The sequence below is a fragment of the Mustela erminea genome, chromosome 20 (genome assembly GCF_009829155.1).
Source record: "Mustela erminea isolate mMusErm1 chromosome 20, mMusErm1.Pri, whole genome shotgun sequence".
Taxonomy (NCBI): domain Eukaryota; kingdom Metazoa; phylum Chordata; class Mammalia; order Carnivora; family Mustelidae; genus Mustela; species Mustela erminea.
The window spans coordinates 23727305-23746369 of record NC_045633.1 but is presented as its reverse complement, the minus strand read 5'-3'; the positions used below and the strand labels follow the sequence as shown (position 1 = coordinate 23746369).

The 19065-nt window shown below is 50.1% G+C and overlaps 2 protein-coding genes across 4 annotated transcripts in view; one reads left to right on the top strand and one right to left on the bottom strand.

The window, feature by feature from the left end:
* RAB11FIP3 (RAB11 family interacting protein 3) overlaps positions 1-19065 on the top strand; it is a 77868-nt gene that overhangs the window by 8864 nt on the left and 49939 nt on the right. The gene's annotated exons all lie outside the window — the stretch shown is intronic.
* LOC116580847 lies at positions 15051-18000 on the bottom strand. The gene is made up of 2 exons (XM_032327641.1): positions 17949-18000; positions 15051-16356 (listed from the first exon to the last, which is right to left on the bottom strand). Exon 2 carries the CDS (start codon positions 16285-16287, stop codon positions 15361-15363), a length of 927 nt encoding a protein of 308 aa, XP_032183532.1. The 5' UTR covers positions 16288-16356; positions 17949-18000; the 3' UTR covers positions 15051-15360.

The following is a 19065-nucleotide window of genomic DNA, read 5'->3' as shown; positions in this document are numbered from 1 at the left end:
ATTTCAGAGAGAAAGGGAGCCAAGGGAAGGAGCAGAGAGAGAGGGAGACAAGCCAACTGACTCCCTGATAAGCAGGGAGCCCGACATGGGGCTCATTCCCAGGACCACGAGAGCATGACCTGAGCTGAAACCCAAGTTGGATGCTTAACCCACTGAGCCACCCAGGCGCCCCTTTAATGAACTGTTAGGGAACTGTTAGAGAACACTGTTCAGATGCTTATCAAAGACAGACTGTCGATCTGTGTTGGTGTTTGGTAAAATGCATAGTCTGAGAGTGTCTGTGATTCTTGACGGCTGGCTACGTGGTGGGCGTTGTGCTTTCCTCAGTGTCTCGTAACACAAGTAACTCTGAGAACTTCTGGTGAAAAGCATGGCCCTGCAATTTTCAGGAGTGGAGACCAGTAGATAAATGATTCAGTATCGTGGTTGGGGAGGAGAAGAAATTTTTCCAGAAGGTACAGTTTTGTGTTTCCATCCAAATATTTTTTTAAAGATTTTTATTTATTAATTTGTTGGGTAGAGAGAGAGACGGAGAGGGAGCACAAGCAGGGGGAAGTGGAAGAGGGAGAAGCAAGCTTCCGCTGAGCAGAGAGCCTGTTTGGGGCTATGATTTGGGATTATGACCTGAGCCAAAGGTGGATGCCCAACATCTAAGCCACCCAGGCGCCCCTTCCGTCCAAACATTTAGGCAATTTTAGGCAGGTTGGTATTACTCTGGTTGTGATCTTGTGGTGGTCTTGGGTGTCATAAGTTTCAAAACCAGAGTGAGTATTGAGTTAACGTGGAATGTTCTGTCTGTGCCGCTCGAACAGTTGTTCTGGCTCCTTGTCTCTAAGCCGCTCTTTGGGCAAGCTCAGTCTTGGGCTCACAGTGGCAGGATTTGAATGGGTGCCGCCCCCTCCTCTGCAGGGACATATGTGGGCATCTGGTAGTGTGGGTGACACTCAGTGGGGGACAGACTGAAGGGCCAAGTAACATTTTAGCATTATTATTATTTTTTTAATTTTTTAAATTTTTATTTTTATTTAAAGATTTTTATTTATTTATTTGATAGAGAGAGATCACAAGTAGGCAGAGAGGCAGGCAGAGAGAGAGGGAGAAGCAGGCTCCCTGCTGAGCAGAGAGCCCGATGTGGGGCTCGATCCCAGGACCCTGAGATCATGACCCGAGCTGAAGGCAGAGGCTTAAACCACTGAGCCACCCAGGCGCCCCACATTTTAGCATTATTGGCTTGAATAGAGCATGGTCACCAGTGTCATAGTAGGGCAGAAGCCCCTTATGCACATAGCATCTGTATGTTGATGAAACTCCAGATACTTCTAAAACTGTAAAATCTTAGCTGTTTCTAGTTTTTTCTTGAAATGCTAGCTAATTTTTAAGAAATATTTGTCTATTTTAGAGAGGGAGGGAGAGAGAGCACGTGTGTGTTGGTGCGCGTGAGCCTGAGTGGGGGGAGGGGCAGAGGCAGAGGGAGAGAGAGTCTCAAGCAGGTTCGCGGCTGAGTGTGGAGCCCAGCATGGGGCTCCATCCCTGAAGCCTGAGATCATGATCTGAGCCGAAATCAAGAGTTGGGTACTGAGCCAAATGAGCCACCCAGGCACCCCCTTTTTTTTGGAATGCTGAAATCTGAGAACAAAGCCTAAGTAATTTTGTTTTTCTTTTCTTTTCTTTTTTAGATTTTATTTCTTTATTTGACAGGATGAGAGAGAGAGCACGCACAAGCAGGGGGAGTGGGAGAGGGAGGGGCAGGCCACACTTTGACCAGGCAGGGAGCCGGATGTGGGACTCGTTCCCAGGACCCCGGGATCACAACCTGAGCCGAAGGCAGGTGCTTCCCTGACTGAGCTCCCCAGGCGTCCCCTGCTAAGTAATTTTCTAAAGACCCATGCCTTCAGAGGATTCAAGAATATACAGCTCTTGGGACTCTAGTTTGTTAAATAACCTATTTTACTTTTTCTTTTGTTGGATGATTAAACAATTTTTTACCAAAGTTTTAGAGCCTTCTGTGCCCACAGCTAAATAGTCCTGCTGTGGTCAGAAGTGAGCTCTGTGCCGATAGCGCTGTTTGAGTTGGGGTGACACGGCGTGGGGAGCTCAGCCCTGATGTCAGTGTCAGAGGCTTCATGGAGTCATTGTTCTTTTTCGTTTCACATCATTTGTTCGGGTTTCTCTTTAAGCAAGTTTAATCACCTTAGGCTATGAATGGTGTGTCGCACCTGTTTGGCAAGTCTGTTTATAGGTAGGTAGTTTATGTGTTTGGACAAGAGGAATTGTTGGGCACTGTAAAGACCATTATTGCCCTAAACCGTGGGGAAACGAAACAGTGTGCTTGGCATCTTACCGTCGTGAGCGAGCTAGGGGCGTTTGTAAACCTTTTGTTTTGATTAAGCTGCCTGCCAGCCAGCTGATTAATCATACACACACACACACACACACACACACACACACTCACATATATTTTTGCTTAATGATTATATTGTAATATTAAATTTCTTATATGTATCTATTCAGAAGACTGTTTTAGAGAGAGAGAGTGTGAGTGTGAGTGTGCACGAGCAGGAGGGCAGGGAGAGGAAGAGAGCCCCACATTGGGCTCCCTGCTCAGTGGGGAGTCTGCTTCTCCCTCTCTCTCTGCTGTATGCCCTGCTCGTGCTAGCTTTCTGTCAAATAAATGAATAAAGTCTTAAAATCAGAAGAAAAAAGACAAAAACCTTGTAGAAAAATGGATAAAAAATATTAAGACGTCCCACAGGAAAAGATACACAAATGGCCACTAACATGTGAAAATATGCTCACCCGCATTCATGATAAGGAAGACGAATGCAAATTAAAATCACTTAGATGCATTTCTCCCTCATCTTTGTTGGCAACAGTGTAGACACTTGAACACATTCTGTTGGTGAGGCTGTTGGGAAGCAGACGTGCTCTCATGTTGCTGGTGCGGGTGCAGAGTGGTACAGGCCTTATTATCAAGGGGGGTTTGCAGTATCTGCACACACACTGACCGTTTGGCTTGATTGTCCTACTTCTAGTGATTTACCCTGAGGATGTCCCTCCACAAGTAAAACGTACCAGATACACAGGTGTTCACTGCAGCATTGTCTGTGAATGAAATATGGAAACCTCAGTGTCCATCCAAGAAGAGCGAGGTCTGTTCACAGGACAGGGTGCAGCTGCAGAGCTAAAGGGGAAGGTTTGTACACACTGGCAGGGAGGGAGGCCCAAGATGCAGTTAAGTGGGAAGAGCAGCAAGTCCGTATGCAGAATTGTGGTGAGAAAGAGTGGGTGTGGGACCCTCTGCTGGGGGGCTTCTAGAGGAGTCAGACCAGAGAGTGGGAAAGGAGAGGGGAGGTCAGGGGAAGGGCTGGAGGGGAGGTCGTGCTTAGTGGGAAGTTGGAAAAGTCCTGGAGATGGATGACGGCAACAGTCGTCCAACACTGTGGATGTACGTCATGTCACATGATACAGCTGGAATCTTTAAAATGGTTGGTTTATCACAATTAAAAAAGAAAGGAAGGAAAAGAAAAGAGGGATCTGAGGTGCAGAGCCCTAAGTGACAGACTTCGGCTCAGATGAAGAGATTTGATAAGCATAACTAAGAAACCACACCTTACGGGGTGCCTGCGGGGCTCAGCCAGTTAAGCATCTGAGTCCTGATGTCCGCTCATGTCATGATGTCGGGGTTGCTCACTTGCTCTCACAAAGAAATAAATCTTAAAAAGAAAAAAACCCCACAAAATAAAAAGGAGAGAAACCACACCTCAGGGGACCTGGTTGGCTCAGTCCGAAGAGTGTGCAATTCTTGATCTCAGGGTTGTGAGTTTGAGCCCCATGCTGGGGGGGAGAGATTACTAAAAATAAATAAACTTTAAAGAAGAAAAAAGAAGGAAAGAAACCACACCTGATGGCCCCCAGACAGGTGAGGAGGCTTTTCCTCCTCATCTGTCTTCCTGGTTTGGTGTTCAAGATCCTCAGCTCATCAAGGTTTAAGATTCACCAGGGCCGGCGGGAGCTGGCTGTAAGGAGGTGAGGTGGAGGGAGGAAAGGGAGAAAGCAAAATTAGAAAGAAGAGGAAATGAATGCAGGAAGGATAGACAAGGAACTAATTTAAGTAATTTACCCAAGTGGGTGGGGACAGGGTTTATGGTATATGGGATGGAGAGACTTGTCTGAGTCTACCTTTTCATGTATCTTTGCCCTTTTTTTTTTTTAAAGATTTTATTCATTTGGGGGGGCACCTGGGTAGCTCAGTGGGTTAAGCCTCTGCCTTCAGCTCAGGTCATGATCTCAGGTTCCTGGGATCGAGCCCCTCATCAGGCTGTCTGCTCAGCAGGGAGTCTGCTTCCTCCTCTCTCTCTCTCTGCCTGCCTCTCTGCCTACTTGTGATCTCTGCCTGTCAAATGAATAAATAAAATCTTAAAAAAAAATTTTATTCATTTGAGAGAGAGAGCGAGCACGCGTGTGCATGGGACAGGGGGAGGGTCATAAGGAGAAGCAGACTCCCTGCTAAACAGGGAGCCCGATGCAGGGCTGATCCTGGGGTCCTGGGACTCCGGAATCTTGGCCTGACCTGAATGCAGACGCTTAACCCACTGAGCTACTCAGATGCCTCTGTGTCTTTGACCTTGGGTCATCCAGATACTCCACATATTCAAAAACAAATTAAGATAACCATGATATAAAGAAAACCAAATTGAATGAACCTGGAAGTATATCGAATTAATAACATAACCACATGGGAAAGATTAATTCAAGTCCCATGAACACAGTACTCTGTATACCTTTAGCGAGTTATATTCAGAAGAAAAAAAGAGCTGCAAAGAAACTTACTGTGAAGTAGGTTCGTTAATAGATCAACACAGTGTGTGTCGGATAGAACAAATGTGTGTGCAGGTGCTGGGAACCAGGCTTCTCCAGCAGAAAGGGTATAAGTGGTACGGAGAAGGTGAAGGAGAACCCTGTTGTCTTGGGATTTAACCTGAGGGTATCAGTAGGAAGACATGATGTAAACTAATCAAATAATCTAGCTCGGTTCTCAGAGAGGGTCTAGGAGCAGTGACATTAGTAGCAGTGGGTACACCTAAGCCCTAGATCATGGTTGCAGACACCATTCCCCACTAAAGGAACCAGGGATCCTCAGAGAAATGCCTTATTTCAGGTTTGAGGTGGGCAGAATTTAATGTGAGCCTGGATTATCTTGTACCAGAAAGCAAGGAAGTGTTCAAAAATTGATGGGGACATGTCAGAAATGGAGCAGCTTGAATGGGTTCCCAGTGGGCAAATCTGGGACATTGGGAGCGCCGGAAAAGAGTAATGATGATAAAGGGTACATTGACTTTAACGTCTGTGGCACACACAGTCCTGGTGACAGCCCAAAGGCGCGTGGCTCCTTACAGACCTAACTGACAAATGATCACCAGGGTGGGAGGCGACAGACTTGGAGGTTCGTGTATTGTTTTCCTGCATCAGTGTTCTGTGACGACCAAGGTAATCATTGATTCGAGGGAGGATGGCCAGTGGTTGTCAGAAACCACGGTGTAAACATTTGAGGGAGGAGACAGTGGGAGCTGCGTTCCAGAGTGTCATTCCACAGATGACGGAGCCCAACGGAAAAGGAGAACTGGACAACAGAGAGGTCTGCCCAAGTCCACCTGACCGGGTGTGATGGAGGGTAGGGGTGTGGTGGGGCGGGCGGCATTGTTGCTGACATCGGATAGTGAGAGAGAACCCGACAACCCAGACCGCAAGGCACTCGACAGTGCTCTGGACACTTGAAAATGTGTGTCGTAAAAAGGGTTGGGGACTCTTCCAGACAGAGGAGGGGAATTGTGACAACTAATAACTGGTTCTCAGTTAGAAACTGGATTAAAGGGAAGCAGAACAACTGTGAAGGCCACTATTGGGGTAATTGGAGAAATTTGAAGACAGATGATTACTTGAGGTCAGTGGTGTCATAATGGTTTTGTGTAGGAGGATGGTCTTCATTCCTAGGAAATATATGCTGGGAGCGTTTAGGGAGGCGTGACGGTGTCTGAAGCTTACTTATTTTTTTTTAAAGATGTTATTTATTTATTTATTTGACAGACAGAGATCACAAGTAGGCAGAGAGGCAGGCAGAGAGAGAGGAGGAAGCAGGCTCCCCGCTGAGCAGAGAGCCCGATGCGGGACTCCATCCCAGGATCCTGAGATCATGACCTGAGCCAAAGGCAGAAGCTCAACCCACTGAGCCACCCAGGTGCCCCTGTAGCTTAGTTATGTTTTAAAAAGATCTCATTTTTGGGGCGCCTGGGTGGCTCAGTGGGTTAAGCCGTTGCCTTCGGCTCAGGTCATGATCTCAGGGTCCTGGGATCGAGTCCTGCATCGGGCTCTCTGCTCAGCGGGGAGCCTGCTTCCTCCTCTCTCTCTCTGCCTCTCTGCCTACTTGTGATCTCTCTCTGTCAAATGAATAAAATAAATTCTTTAAAAAAAATAAAAAAAAATAAAAAGATCTCATTTTTAAGTGATCTCTATGCATTGCGGGGCTCGAACTCACAACCCTGAGATGGAGAGTCGCACCATATACCGACTGAGCGGGCCAGGCCCCCTCCTTCAGCTTAGTTGTAACAGTTCTGCCACAGAAGTCCAGGTGTGTAGAAAGCGATAGGAAGCAAATGTGGAAGGACATTAGTGATTGGTACATGTAGAGGAGGGATAGCAAATGTCCTTCGAATTATTCTTTTTTGAAAGTTTTTAAAATTTTATTTATTTTTAAAGATTTTATTTATTTATTTGACAGAGAGAGATTACAAGCAGGCAGAGAGGCAGACAGAGAGAGGGGGAAGCAGGATCCCCTCTGAGCAGAGACCCCGATGTGGGACTTGATCCCAGGACCCTGAGATTATGACCTGAGCTGAAGGCAGAGGCTTAACCCACTGAGCCGCCCAGGCACCCTGTAAGGGATTATTTTTAATTGACTAATAAAAACACATTTCACGTATTTTTTCAGCTTCACTTCCTAAGAGAGTCCAGATCAACAGATAAAACTCACATAAACAGAAGCGCTTTTGGGTCCCGATAACACTGAATGGTGGGCGGGGTCTCAGTTTACGGACCAGCAGCCCAGGGTTTCAAGGGGCTCAGTGAGGACTGACCATCACTAGAAGGTCACAACACATACTTAACTGTACAGAAAACACGTCCTACCTCAGTGGCAGTGATAATAGGACCAGTCACAAATAGGAAATTAATTTTTAGGCACCCTAAGTCTTTCTAAGTTCCCGTCATGTATTTATTCAAACATTTATTTATCTGTTTGAACCCTATCAATAGAGAAGGAAAGAGAGCTCGTTATCAGCTTCCTTTTGAGAGAATCGGTACACTGAACAGGATGCTTAAATCCCTTGATAAATAAGAATATGGTCTCACCTTATAGCTGTTCTTAACTTCCTGTTTAAACCCCTCTGTCTAAGGGAGGGGTAATCTCGACCCTGTGCAATCCATGAACCAACAAGCGCCACACTGGGTGCCGCGTGACTAACCCGGGAGCCTGTGTCCACGCGGAACATGCCTGTTACTTGTTTGGGAACGGAGGGTGTTTGCTTTCTGTTGGTTACCTTTAAGATCCATAAAAGCTGCACGATCTAACATACACTACAAGACAAAGTACATGTTAGCGTCTATGAACTTCCCACATTGTTCTTTTTATTTTGAAATATGTGAAATCCACTGTAAAATTTAAAGAATAATTTGAGGGGCGCCTGGGTGGCTCAGTGGGTTAAGCCTCTGCCTGTGGCTCGGGTCGTGGTCTCAGGGTCTTGGGATCGAGTCCCGCATCGGGCTCTCTGCTCAGCGGGGATCCTGCTTCCCCATCTCTCTGCCTGCCGCTCTGGCTACTTGTGATCTCTCTCTGTCAAATAAATAAATAAAATCTTTTTAAAAATCCCTTACATGTTTATGTTAATCACACTATAAATTTTCATTTATTTATTTATTTATTTAAAAGATTATTTATTTATTTATTTGACGGAGAGAGAGATCCCCAAGCAGACAGAGAGTCAGGCAGAGAGTGGAGGGAAGCTGGCTCCCCACTGAGCAGAGAGCCTGATGCGGGGCTCGATCCCAGGACCCCGAGATCATGACCTGAGCTAAAGGCAGAGGCTTAACCCACTGAGCCACCCAGGTGCCCCGATGACAATCTTTAAAGATGCTAGTAATATGCTGAAATAGTGAGAAGAGTGGCATTGTTTTACATTTTTGCAAGTGTTTTAAATATCTGACTGCATCTAAGAGAACAGGACTCCTGCATCTTCTGCAAGCAGTCTGTGGAATCACGCAGCCTGTGGAAGCCTCCGCTGTGCATTCATGAGGTGCGATCAAAGAAAGCAGAATGTCTGGGAATGTCCTGAGTCTCTTCTGATCTTGCAGAACACCTGGGACATGAGGGTTGCTGGGACCCTGAGCACTGGTTGAGAACAGCGGTCTGAACTGCTGAGGTGTCCAGTTTGTTGCCTGATGGCAGAGCTAGCACAAGTCAGAATCCCCTGGAGACCCTGTCGAAACTGACTGCTGGGCCCACCACGTGGTGCATGGTTTGTGTTGTCTGAGCGGGGTCTGGTGAGAGATGTGTCTCTAACCAGTTCCAGGCGATGCTGCTGCTCCTGGTCCTGGGGTCTCAGCCAGAGAGCTGTCGTTCTTGAGAGTTTAGAAAATGTTTGCATCTCTTTAAAGACCCAGTCACGTCTCAGCGTCACTGTCCCTCACTCTGCTGTTTGTTCTGACAGTTTCACAAGTGCTTCCTTGGGGCCGCCTCTGCTGGCCCCTCGGGAGGCCTCAGGGCTGCCCTCTGTCCTCACTGCCGTCTGTCTGGTAGGAACACAGAGAAGAAGCCTGGACCACATACCTTGGTCCATTCTTCCTTTTTTTTTTTTTTTTTAAAGATTTTATTTATTTATTTGAGAGAAAGAGAAAGAGTAGGCACGAACAGTGGGGAGTGGGAGGGGGAGAAGCAGACTCCCCACTGAGCAGGAAGCCTGATGTGGGACTCAGTTGCAGGACCCCAGGACCACGGCCTGAGCGGAAGGTGGATGCCTCACTGCCTGAGCCCCCAGGTGCCCTGGCCTGTTCTTCTGACACAGCCCTGCTACTCGGTAGCCTCAGCTGGCTCCGCTGTCTTTTGGTACTTTATTATTATCTTTCAGTTTAGTTTTACTGTTGCTGTGTGTAGAGCTTCAGCTGTCTGATGGTATAGTGCCTGCCACAGTCCCCTCGCAGTCCTTTCTCCCCGTCCTGGCTCTTGCCTTCTCTAGCTGTTTTCTCCAGCTTTAGGGACTTCCTCTGGACTCTCTCCTGTGGAAGGTGCACCCACGTGCTTTCCTTCCGCCTCCTCCATGCTCCTGTGTAGCCAGCCCTGGTCTGGCTGAGACAGGCCTTCTGCGTCGGTCCTGACTGCAGACAGCCTTCCTAGAGGACGCTGGGAGCGCACTGCGGCTGCCTTTGCTCTCTAACACAGCTTCGGGCTTTTCCTGGAGTCCCTGGACCTTTTCACTGGTTTAGTCTCTACGCACCCGCCAATAGTTCTTTCTGTCCACGAGCTCGGGAACATCCCTGGTTGTGTCCTGGCTCCGGTTCCCGTCCTGGGGCTCAGCTCCCCGCCGCTGGGCCACTGTCCTGCTTCGGGAGCAGCTCTGCAGGTCTGCCCTGACTCGGCCTCCTGCCTCCAGTCGACGTCAGATCCTCACCCAGGCCTTTCTTTCCAGGTATAATACTGCTGCCCCCTCACTTCCTGGGCTGGTCATCTGGCATTCCCTTGGCGGCCATCACATCCTCTGTTCTTTACTCTGAGTGAGGGTCTTATGTGCCCTGTGCCTCTCGGGATTGTCAGGGCCTTGCCTCGAGCAGAGCAGTGTTCCTCCCGTGGACTTCCAGGAGAGGGTGGAGAGTGGCTGGGTCCTCACCGCACTGGGCTCTGTTTGAGCTCCTCTCTGTCCCCCACGTCCGGCACAGGCGTCTGTGAACAGACTTGGTGCTTCTCTCACTGGCCTTGCCATTGTCCTGTGTGGTGAGTGGAGCAAGACTTGTTAGCATCACACAGTTGGGGGACAGGTCTGGACACAGACTGCCACCCCCTTCCCTTCTCCCCCAAATACTGACTGTGGGAAATCTGTGTCAACACATGATTTGGTTTCGCTTGCCTTATCTTGCATTTTGTATGTGTTAAGTTTTCGTATTTTGACAATGTCCATGTAGATTAGGTTTTTGTAATTCTAGAATCTTCCGCCATGTTGCCGTCCTAGGCATCTGTTTTTCGTTTTTCTCTGCTAGGAGTAGTGCCATTACACCTCCAGCTCTACAGATTACTTTCCACATACCTAACTTCTGGCAAGGCTTAATTTTTGTGCTGGGAAATGTGAGGTTATTGTCTTGGGCTTTGGAATTGTAGATATTTAGGAGTTGAGTCAGGGTTTCTTAGCATTACAGAGCTTTTCTGTGGCACCCCAAGTAGGTAATAGAGGGATGAGCAGAGCGTCCTTGGCTGGGCTTCTGGAAATCACTCACCTCTTTTGGCAGAAGCTTCCAGTTACTCCCCTAGAGGGTGGCCCCTGAAAGCTGAGAAGCTGCCTTGTGGCCTGCGTCTCCTGCCCCTGTGGCTTGCAGGGGCCAGGGTGGCCCCGGGTGGTTGCACTCATCACACTCACGGTGCCCGTGAGCTGCTCTTTGAGTAGTACGGTCTGCGGTGGCCCATGGCGTGCTGGCTGCCTGTTGCTGGCCGCGTGCTCTGCCGGGTTCGGCTTCCGATGGGTCGTTGTCCCTGCCTCAGCTGCATGTGGTCAGAGCCACACAGGACCAGGCTTCGCTTCTGGTTCAGCCTCTCGCCACCCGGCCAGTGTTCATCTGAGTATCTTCCACGGGCCAGCCAGTGTCCTCGGTGCTGGGGACAGATGATAAGCAAGACTGGCACATTTTCTGTCCTTTCTTAAGTTATTAAACAGGTATTTGCCAGCACTGCCAGCTGATACAAACGCTGTGAAAGAAAAGCAGAGATTATTTGAGGTTGTGTAACAGGGAACCCGACCTAGTTAGGGAAGTTTCCCTCAGGGAAGGTTCTTCTCTCCTCTTCTGTAACTTCTCAGCCCACATTCTGAAGCTGAGTGGGCTTAGTGAAGCAAGGGCTGGGAGAGGAGGGAGGGTCTCAGGTGGAGGTGCCATGGGGAGCCGTGGGGAGAGTCTTGAGTGGGAGGAGAGAGGGCGTTGAGCTGGAGGGGCGGGTGTCTGCAGTCCCAGAGTCTCTGGAAGGCCTTAAAGGGGTTAAGTCCAGGGGTAGGTGATAAGATCTCTTGTTTAGAAAGAGGGCCCCTGGGGAGAGGGCAGGAGTGGGTGGGGAGAGCAGTCTGGAGGCCAGCTGCAGTGGTTGGCCGAGGCTGGAGGAGGTGGAGTGCAGGCGCTAGAGACACAGGCCCTGGCAGGGCAGAGCTGGAGTGACCTCTGGGCTGAATATAGGTGTGGGAGAGGCAGGAGGGCCTGGTTGTGGGGACAGGAGGAAGCAATGGGGAGGCAGGAGCCCTATTTCTGAACACAGCATGGGATGCGCGGTGCCCTCTGGGCCTGGTGCTGGAGATACAGCCTGAGTTCAGCAGTGAGAGGGGAACCGTCTGTGGCTCCAGGAATAAAGGACATGTGTCATCTCACACAGACACGCCCTAGGTGGGTGCCTCCTGACAGCATGGTTCAGGTCTGGTCCCATCTATTCCACTCTACGCAAGGCTGTTCTCTTCATGGTCCTGACTGTGGCAGCCAGTGTCTCCATGTCCCTCTTTAAGAAGAGCCCTTCATTAGCCATGTTTGTGTGGGGGTGAGAGGGTTGGGCAACGGAGGCATCACAGGTGGCTTGAGCTGGCTGCATTGCGGGGGGCTGTTGGGGACACAGCAGTCTCCTTGAGTGGGAGGACACACAGTCTTCCCTGCGGGGGTCTCAGTTCCCCTTGTCCCATTATTCTCTTTTCCTTAGCACTTAGCATGTCTAACAGCTTCCGTATTTTACTTATTCTCCTATTTGTTGTCTCTGTCTGCATTCCTACCCACGTGGGGAAGGTGCCCAGCAGGCCTGGCATGTAGTGGCCTCCTAGATACGTGCTGAATTAAATGAGTAAAGGAAGGGTTGAGGTCTGTCTGCAAGGGAAAAGAGGGGAGTGGCGTTGGGAACCAGCCAGCAGTGACCAGAGGGGCAGACCTGGGGAGAACACCAGTGTCAAGTCTACTGGGAGGCATGGGGCGTGCAGAGGAGAACGAGGGGCGGAAGGCCGAAGGACAGAGGTTGGTGGTTATTTTAAGATAGGCCAGGGCCCCTCTGGGCCTCTCTCTAAATGAGGACCCTAGGGGAGCCTGCTTCACAGGTGGTTTTGAGCAGTAAACCCTTCTTGACATCTGGGGACTGCTGTTTATTTATTTACTTATTTACATACATGTACATGTATATTTAAGTTTACTGACCTTTTTTTTTTTAAGATTTTATTTATTTATTTGACAGAGATCAGAAGTAGGCAGAGAGGCAGGCAGAGAGAGAGAGGAAGGGAAGCAGGCTCCCTGCTGAGCAGAGCCCGATGTGGGGCTGGATCCCAGGACCCTGAGATCATGACCTGAGCCAAAGGCAGAGGCTTAACCCACTGAGCCACCCAGGCTTTGTTTCTTTAGTCCTCTCTGCACCCAGCATGGGGCTGGAGGCGTAACCCGAGATCAGGAGTTGCATGCTGCCCGATGGAGCATGTGTCCCTGGGAGAGTGCTGTTTGAAGACTAAGACAGCGCGATGGAGGGCTAACTGTCTGCAGAGCCGTGCTCCTTGGACTTTAACCCCCTTTCGGACACCCCAGGGGAACTTTAGAATGGACTGTACATGTGTCTGTGGCTCGTGGCCCCAGGACTTGGCCCTAGGGTGATGTGGGGTTCCTGGAAGCCGTGGGTCCTGCAGGTTGCCTACTCTGTCCTCAGGTCTGTGCTGGCCTTGTGTGGAGTTGCCAGAAGAAATGAGGAAATACATTTCCCCGTTCCTAGGAGGCGATGGTTTGTGGGCTATTGGAATTGGGGTAGGAAGAGTCAATACTTCTGTCTTTTAAAGGGGGCTCTGTTTCTTGTCTGTGGCTTTGCATGTACGTTTTGTCATGTCTGGTTATCTAGGACCCTCTGAACAGATCAGACTCTATTTTCCCTTTGGTTGTTGTCCATGTGATTGTTACTGTGTGAAAGACATTTATTCTACTTCACAGGAATCTCGTGTTCCTGTTTCTGTAGGTGTGAGTAGTGCGCTCACTGTTACCCTCTGATTCCCTAAATAGAGGCGTGTTGTGGAAACACGGTACGTTTGCTGGGTTGTGTGTTGCGTGTCGTTCTGGTGTGTTGTTCCTATGTATTATTACGGGACTTGGTGAGCTCGTTGATGGTTTCCGAAATTGGAAAATGTTTTTAGACCGTAAGTTTCTGTATACGTTTTCTGCTTACTGAAGACTGACTAAGTGCCTTAAAACACTTGGGCTGGTTGCCACCTTGGGGGCGAAGTGCCATCCCTGAGAATCAGAAGTACAGAGGAGGGGCGCCTGGGTGGCTCAGTGGGTTAAAGCCTCTGCCTTCAGCTCAGGTCATGATCTGGGATCGAGCCCCGCATCCGGCTCTCTGCTCAGCAGGGAGCCTGCTTCCACCCCTCTCTCTACCTGCCTTTCTGCCTGCTTGTGATCTCTCTGTGTCAAATAAATAAATACAATCTTAAAAAAAAAAAAAACAAGTACGGGGAGGTTGGGTCAGAGCACCTTCTTCCCCCTTCCCTCTCCCTTCCTCTGCCTTTCCTCCTCCTTCCCTCCCCCTTCCCTCCCCTTTTCCTCCCCCTTCCTCCCTTTCCTCCTCTTCCTTCCCTTTTCTTCCTCTCACTTCCCTTTTTCTTCCTCTTCCTTCCTCCCTTCTTTTTCCTCCTTCCCCCTCCCCTTCTTCGTCCCCCTTCCTTCCCCTTCCTCCTCTCTTTCTCCTTCCTCCCCTTCCCCTCTTCCTCCCTCTTCCTCCTCCTCCTCGCTTTCTCTTCCTCTCCCTTCTTCACTTTCCTCCCTTCTTTCTTCTTCTTACCCCCTCCCTCCCTCCCTTCTTATTCCTTCTTTCTCCCTCTTCCTCCCCTTCCTCTTCCTTCCTCCCCCTTCCTCCCCCTTCCTGCCTTCTTCCTTCTCCCTTCCTCCCCCTTCCTCCCTTCTTCCCCAGGACCACATAATGTTGCTATTCTCCGTAGGCCTGGCTGGCATCATGATTGTGTTCGTCCCACAGAGAGCATCTTGCTTTGCCTCCAGGATCCTGCCCCTCGAGTCAAAGATGTGTCTTCCTCACCAAGACTTTCAGAACACCCTTCTCTTCTAATGGAAGAAAGACTGCCTTCTGCAAAGGTGGTGTGCTGAATCTGGGGATGTCTGGGCCTGAGACCAGCCACCCAGGGGAAGCTACCTGTTGATGGGGAAGGAGGCTCCCTTGTGTCCCTGGGTGGCACAGCTGGAGAGCTGCCAGGTGAGGCAGGGCCAGAGGAGGTAAGAGCAGGCCCTCTGCCCATACCCAGCCGCTGTCTTCCTGGTCCAGGCTCCTTTGGAGCAGAGGAAGACTCTCTTGGGTCAGTGTTCCTCACAGCTAAAGTCGTATTTGTTCGTCCATTATTAAAAAACAAATGTTCTAGAATGCCTATCACAGGACATGAAATCTTCCCCAGTCTCAACTGGCGACGTGAGAGTGTTCTCAGTTGGGATGAATCTAGCTGTCTGTCCACCACCCAGTAAAATGCTGCTGATTATTTTAAAGGCCCATGTGTAGACAAGTGACAGAATAAGTGACGTGTACGAAATGTCTGGTGATAGTAATAAAAATAATCCCTTATTCCTGACACTGTGGTTTCTACTACAGGTTGAGTTTGGGTACAGGAGCCCCAGTGTGAGCTGGGACTGGGTCGGTGCCCAGCCTGGGGCACTTGGCCCTGTGCGGCTCCGACGTCCTGCTGTTGGGCTGACAGGCGCCTGCCTGCGCACACCCAGGCCCCATCCCCTCTTCCCGGTGGGGTAGCACCGTCTTTGGTCAGCGGGCATGCGGTTCTGACGTGTGTGCTCACGGAGGAGAGGATGCAGGCGCCAGTGCACAGTCTGGAAGAGCAGTCTCCCCACGCGACCCTGCTGTGTGGAAATGGGTTCATATTCCTGCTGGTCTGTCGGTGGGGCTGTTTGGGGAGGGCAGGGGGAGCTACGAAGGTAAGCCAGGCTTCGGCTCCTTTAGCCCTGGGCCCTGTCTCACCTCACGAAGCCCTCCCGGACTAGGCCGCCGCCCCTCTCTCAAGCTCCAGAGGCCCGGGCTGTCCGAGTACTCGTTAAAACGCAGCGCTAGGTCACATCCGCTGGCTCACGTCCCAGCAAGTCCTGGGTGGGCCAGGACTCCAGGTGGGACTGCCGTGTCACTCCTGGAGTTTCCAACTTTGGCCAAACCCAGGATTGCCCAAGATGCTGTAGACTGAGGGGCCCAGCTGTGCCGCAGACGTGCTTTCTGGGGCTGGGAGCCGAAGAAGCGCTCGGAGCCCCCCCCCTGTGAGCTTGAGAACTTGGCTGTGAAGGAGTGCCTGTCCTTCCGAGCAGGTGGGGCACCGGAACTCGGAGCAGGAGTGGGGCCTCTCTCTGGCAGGTCTCGGGGAACACTGTGTTGTGGGTGAGGACTGCAACCTCAGACCAGGAGGCTTGTTTGACCAGCAGCTCGGAGGAGGCCAGAGACGGCTCCGGGGGAGGCTGAGTTTGGACCCGAAACGGCTCTGTAGAGGGTGCTTCCCTGGGTCCTGTGCCTTGTCTAGCTTTTCTCAAGGAGAAACGGGGGGACAGGATGGGTGCTGGTACACATGCTTTGAATAAAGAAAATGTTTTCTTTCCTCTCATTCTGGAGCCTTTGCTCGTGCTGCAGAAGGCTGGGCTCTGTGCAGGAGTTGCTCTCTTCTGCTCGCTCTGCACACTCGACGTGTTTGGATGTTTCCCCGGATTCCCGCTGCTGGAGCAGCCCTTTTTGCCCAGCTGCCGGAAGGCACACATGTGTGCTTGGTGGAAGGCAGTTTGCATCTCTGCTTGGGCTCCCAGGGCAGCCCCCCAGGCAACCCTCTGCTCTGCCTGGCTGCTTCCTCGGGTGGCTTTCTGGACGAAGGGACAGGGGGACAGTCTCCTGTGGGTGTGGAAGGGACAGGGGCACAGTCTCCTGTGGGTTCTGAGATGAGCTGTGCAAGTGTCCGGCCTCCCGTTCTCGCCAGGCTCCCTCTGCTTGTTTAGTGTCATTTCATTCCTGCACGCGCTGTGTTGGTTTATGCTGCTGGAACCTGGGAGAAACAAGGCTGGAGTTTTTTGCTGTAGGAAACAGAAAGCCCTTTTGTGAGATTTCTTCCTTATCAATGTGGTTCACCCTGGCTGGTGAGGAAAGAAAGGCCACTTTCCTCTTGGTGATTTTATTTTTAAAAACCCCCTTGAAGGAGCACACGTATGCATTTCACAAGACGTATTACCATGTAGTGAGGCTTAATCAGCACTTAGAGAGTGACTTTCTCTTTTACCAAAGAACTTTCTAATAGGAGGAATCTTAGCATTTGTAATACGTGAATCAAGACTGTGTTCTCAACAAGGGTACCCAGATGGCTTGGTCAGAAGAGTGTGCAACTCCTGATCTGGAGGTTGTAAGTTGGAGCCCCATGCTGGGCGTAGACATTATTTAAATACATAAAATCTTTTTTTAAAGATTTTATTTATCTATTTGACACACAGAGAGAGAGAGCATGAGGGGGGAAAAGGTCAGAGGGAGAAGCAGACTCCCTGTGGGGCTGGAAGCCCTATGTGGATCTTGATCTAAGGGGTCCTGGCATGAGTCGAAGTCAGTTGCTTAACCGACTGAGCCACCCAGGCTCCCCTAAATAAATAAAATCTTTTTTTTTTTTTTTTTTTTTTTTTTTTTAAAGATTTTATTTATTTATTTGACACAGAGAGATCACAAGTAGGCAGAGAGGCAGGCAGAGAGAGAGAGGAGGAAGCAGACTCCCTGCTGAGCAGAGAGCCCGATGTGGGACTCGATCCCAGGACCCTGAGATCATGACCTGAGCCGAAGGCAGCGGCTTAACCCACTGAGCCACCCAGGCGCCCTAAATAAATAAAATCTTAAAAAGGAAAAAAGAACCTGTTCTCATTGGTTGGTATTGCCTTTAAAGCAATAACAAGAAATTTGAAAAGAAAAAAAATGGCAGATAATGTTCATTTAAATAAAAACATGTGGGCGCCTGGGTGGCTCAGTGGGTTAAGACTCTGCCTTCAGCTCAGGTCATCATCCCAGGGTCCTGGGATCGAGCCCCGCATAAGGCTCTCTGCTCAGCAGGGAGCCTGCTTCCTCCTCTAGCTCTGCCTGCCTCTCTGCCTACTTGTGATCTCCGCCTGCCTCTCTGCCTACTTGTGATCTGTCAAATAAATAAATAAAATCTTAAAAAAAAAAATAAAAACATGCAAATGAGAAAACAAAAATCTCATTTAACACTGAACTTTCATACTTTTAGACTCTTAATTATTATTGTTTATTTTATTTAATTTTATAATATCTTATTTGAGAGAGCAGGGAACGAGGGAGTGCACAGGAGAGGTGGGGAGAGGCAGAGGCAAGGGTTGGGGAGAAGCAGGCTCCCCTCTGGGCAGGGATTCCCAACATGGGTCTTGATCCCAGGATCCTGAGATCATGATCTGAGCCGAAGGCAGATGCTTAACCTACTGAGCCACCTGACGCATCCCCTTCAATTATTGTTTATATGAGAGATGAATAAAACCAGAGTCCTAATTAACTTACAGTTTTAACCTAGTCCGAAGCAGTATGCTGTCAGCAACCCTCAGTGGTCACGTATCTACTAGGTGATTTTAGTAGCTAGTCCCACCCTGCCAGGAACGTGGGCGGGGCCTCTTCCTCTCACCTTACATCTGATTCCTCAGGAAATGCCGATGGCGCTCTATCAGGGCGCATCAGACTTGGAGCATTTCTCCGGCCTCCTCTGTTAACCGCCTGCTTGTGGGCGCACCCTTACGCTCCTGCTGCTGCTGGCCCACCCTCCAGCCTTCTCTTAACAGGCAGCTAAGTAGCACTGTTACGGCTAAGCCGGTAGTGCCTGTGCACAGGGCTTTCCCAGGACCCTCTGACCTCACTTCCTCCTGCTGACTCCCTTGCCTGGTCTGCCGCAGCCCCCCGGCCCCCTCGAGGGTCCCTGCATACTGTGGGCACACCAGTTCCTTGGCCCTTTCCGCTGGCTGTACGCTCTGCCTCGTCCCGTTTCTTCTGCTGGGGTCTCTGCCTCTGTCTACCTGAAGCTCAGGGTTCTCTACCACACTCGCCCAGGTGGTTGGCAGGGCTCAGTTTCTTGTGGTTATGGGGCTGAGATCCCTGTTTTCTCGCTGCTTGTTGGCAGGCAACAGCCCTTGAGTCCTCGTGGCTCCTCTCAGGTCCAGCCACCTGTGCCTGGCCCTGTCCCACACCACAACAGCTCCACCCCTCCACAGCCAGCCGTCCACTCCAGCTAACGTGTGCACAAAGTGATGGGCCCACCACGCTGGCCATACACAGCTCTCCTGACATTCTCAAAAGCCTTCCCAGGGTCATGCCGCCAAGGTAGGCGTCCAGGCCTGACCCAGCTGGCGACACAGCCACACTGTGGCCTGCAGTGCCTGCGGTATGGCCTCCAGTCCCTGAGCCCACAGTGCAGATCAGACTAAGGCTCCTGTCTGCTTTTCAGGGACCACTTTTAAGTAAAATGGGACGGGCAAGGACCTCAGGTAGTTGAGGAAAGCTTCTAACAAGAGAGGGAGAGATCGTAACCAAAAATAAAGAAGAAAGAAAAACAAAGCAGAAGGCACTTGAAGAGCACAGAGTCAGTGCAGAGAGCAGGAGAGAACTAGGAAAATAAAACCGGACTTATGTTGTCAGGTTAAAGAAGACATTACATTCAGAGAACTAAAATGTACCCTGAGAAGTTAAAAATAAAATAATCCGATTGAAAGGTTGAGAGATCAAGTCAAGAATATATCCCAGAGGGGCGC

Bases quoted from the DNA above. Each gene is read 5' to 3' on its own strand.
- LOC116580847 (XM_032327641.1), bottom strand. From the start codon at position 16,287: ATGACACTAAACAAGCAGAGGGAGCCTGGCGAGAACGGGAGGCCGGAC.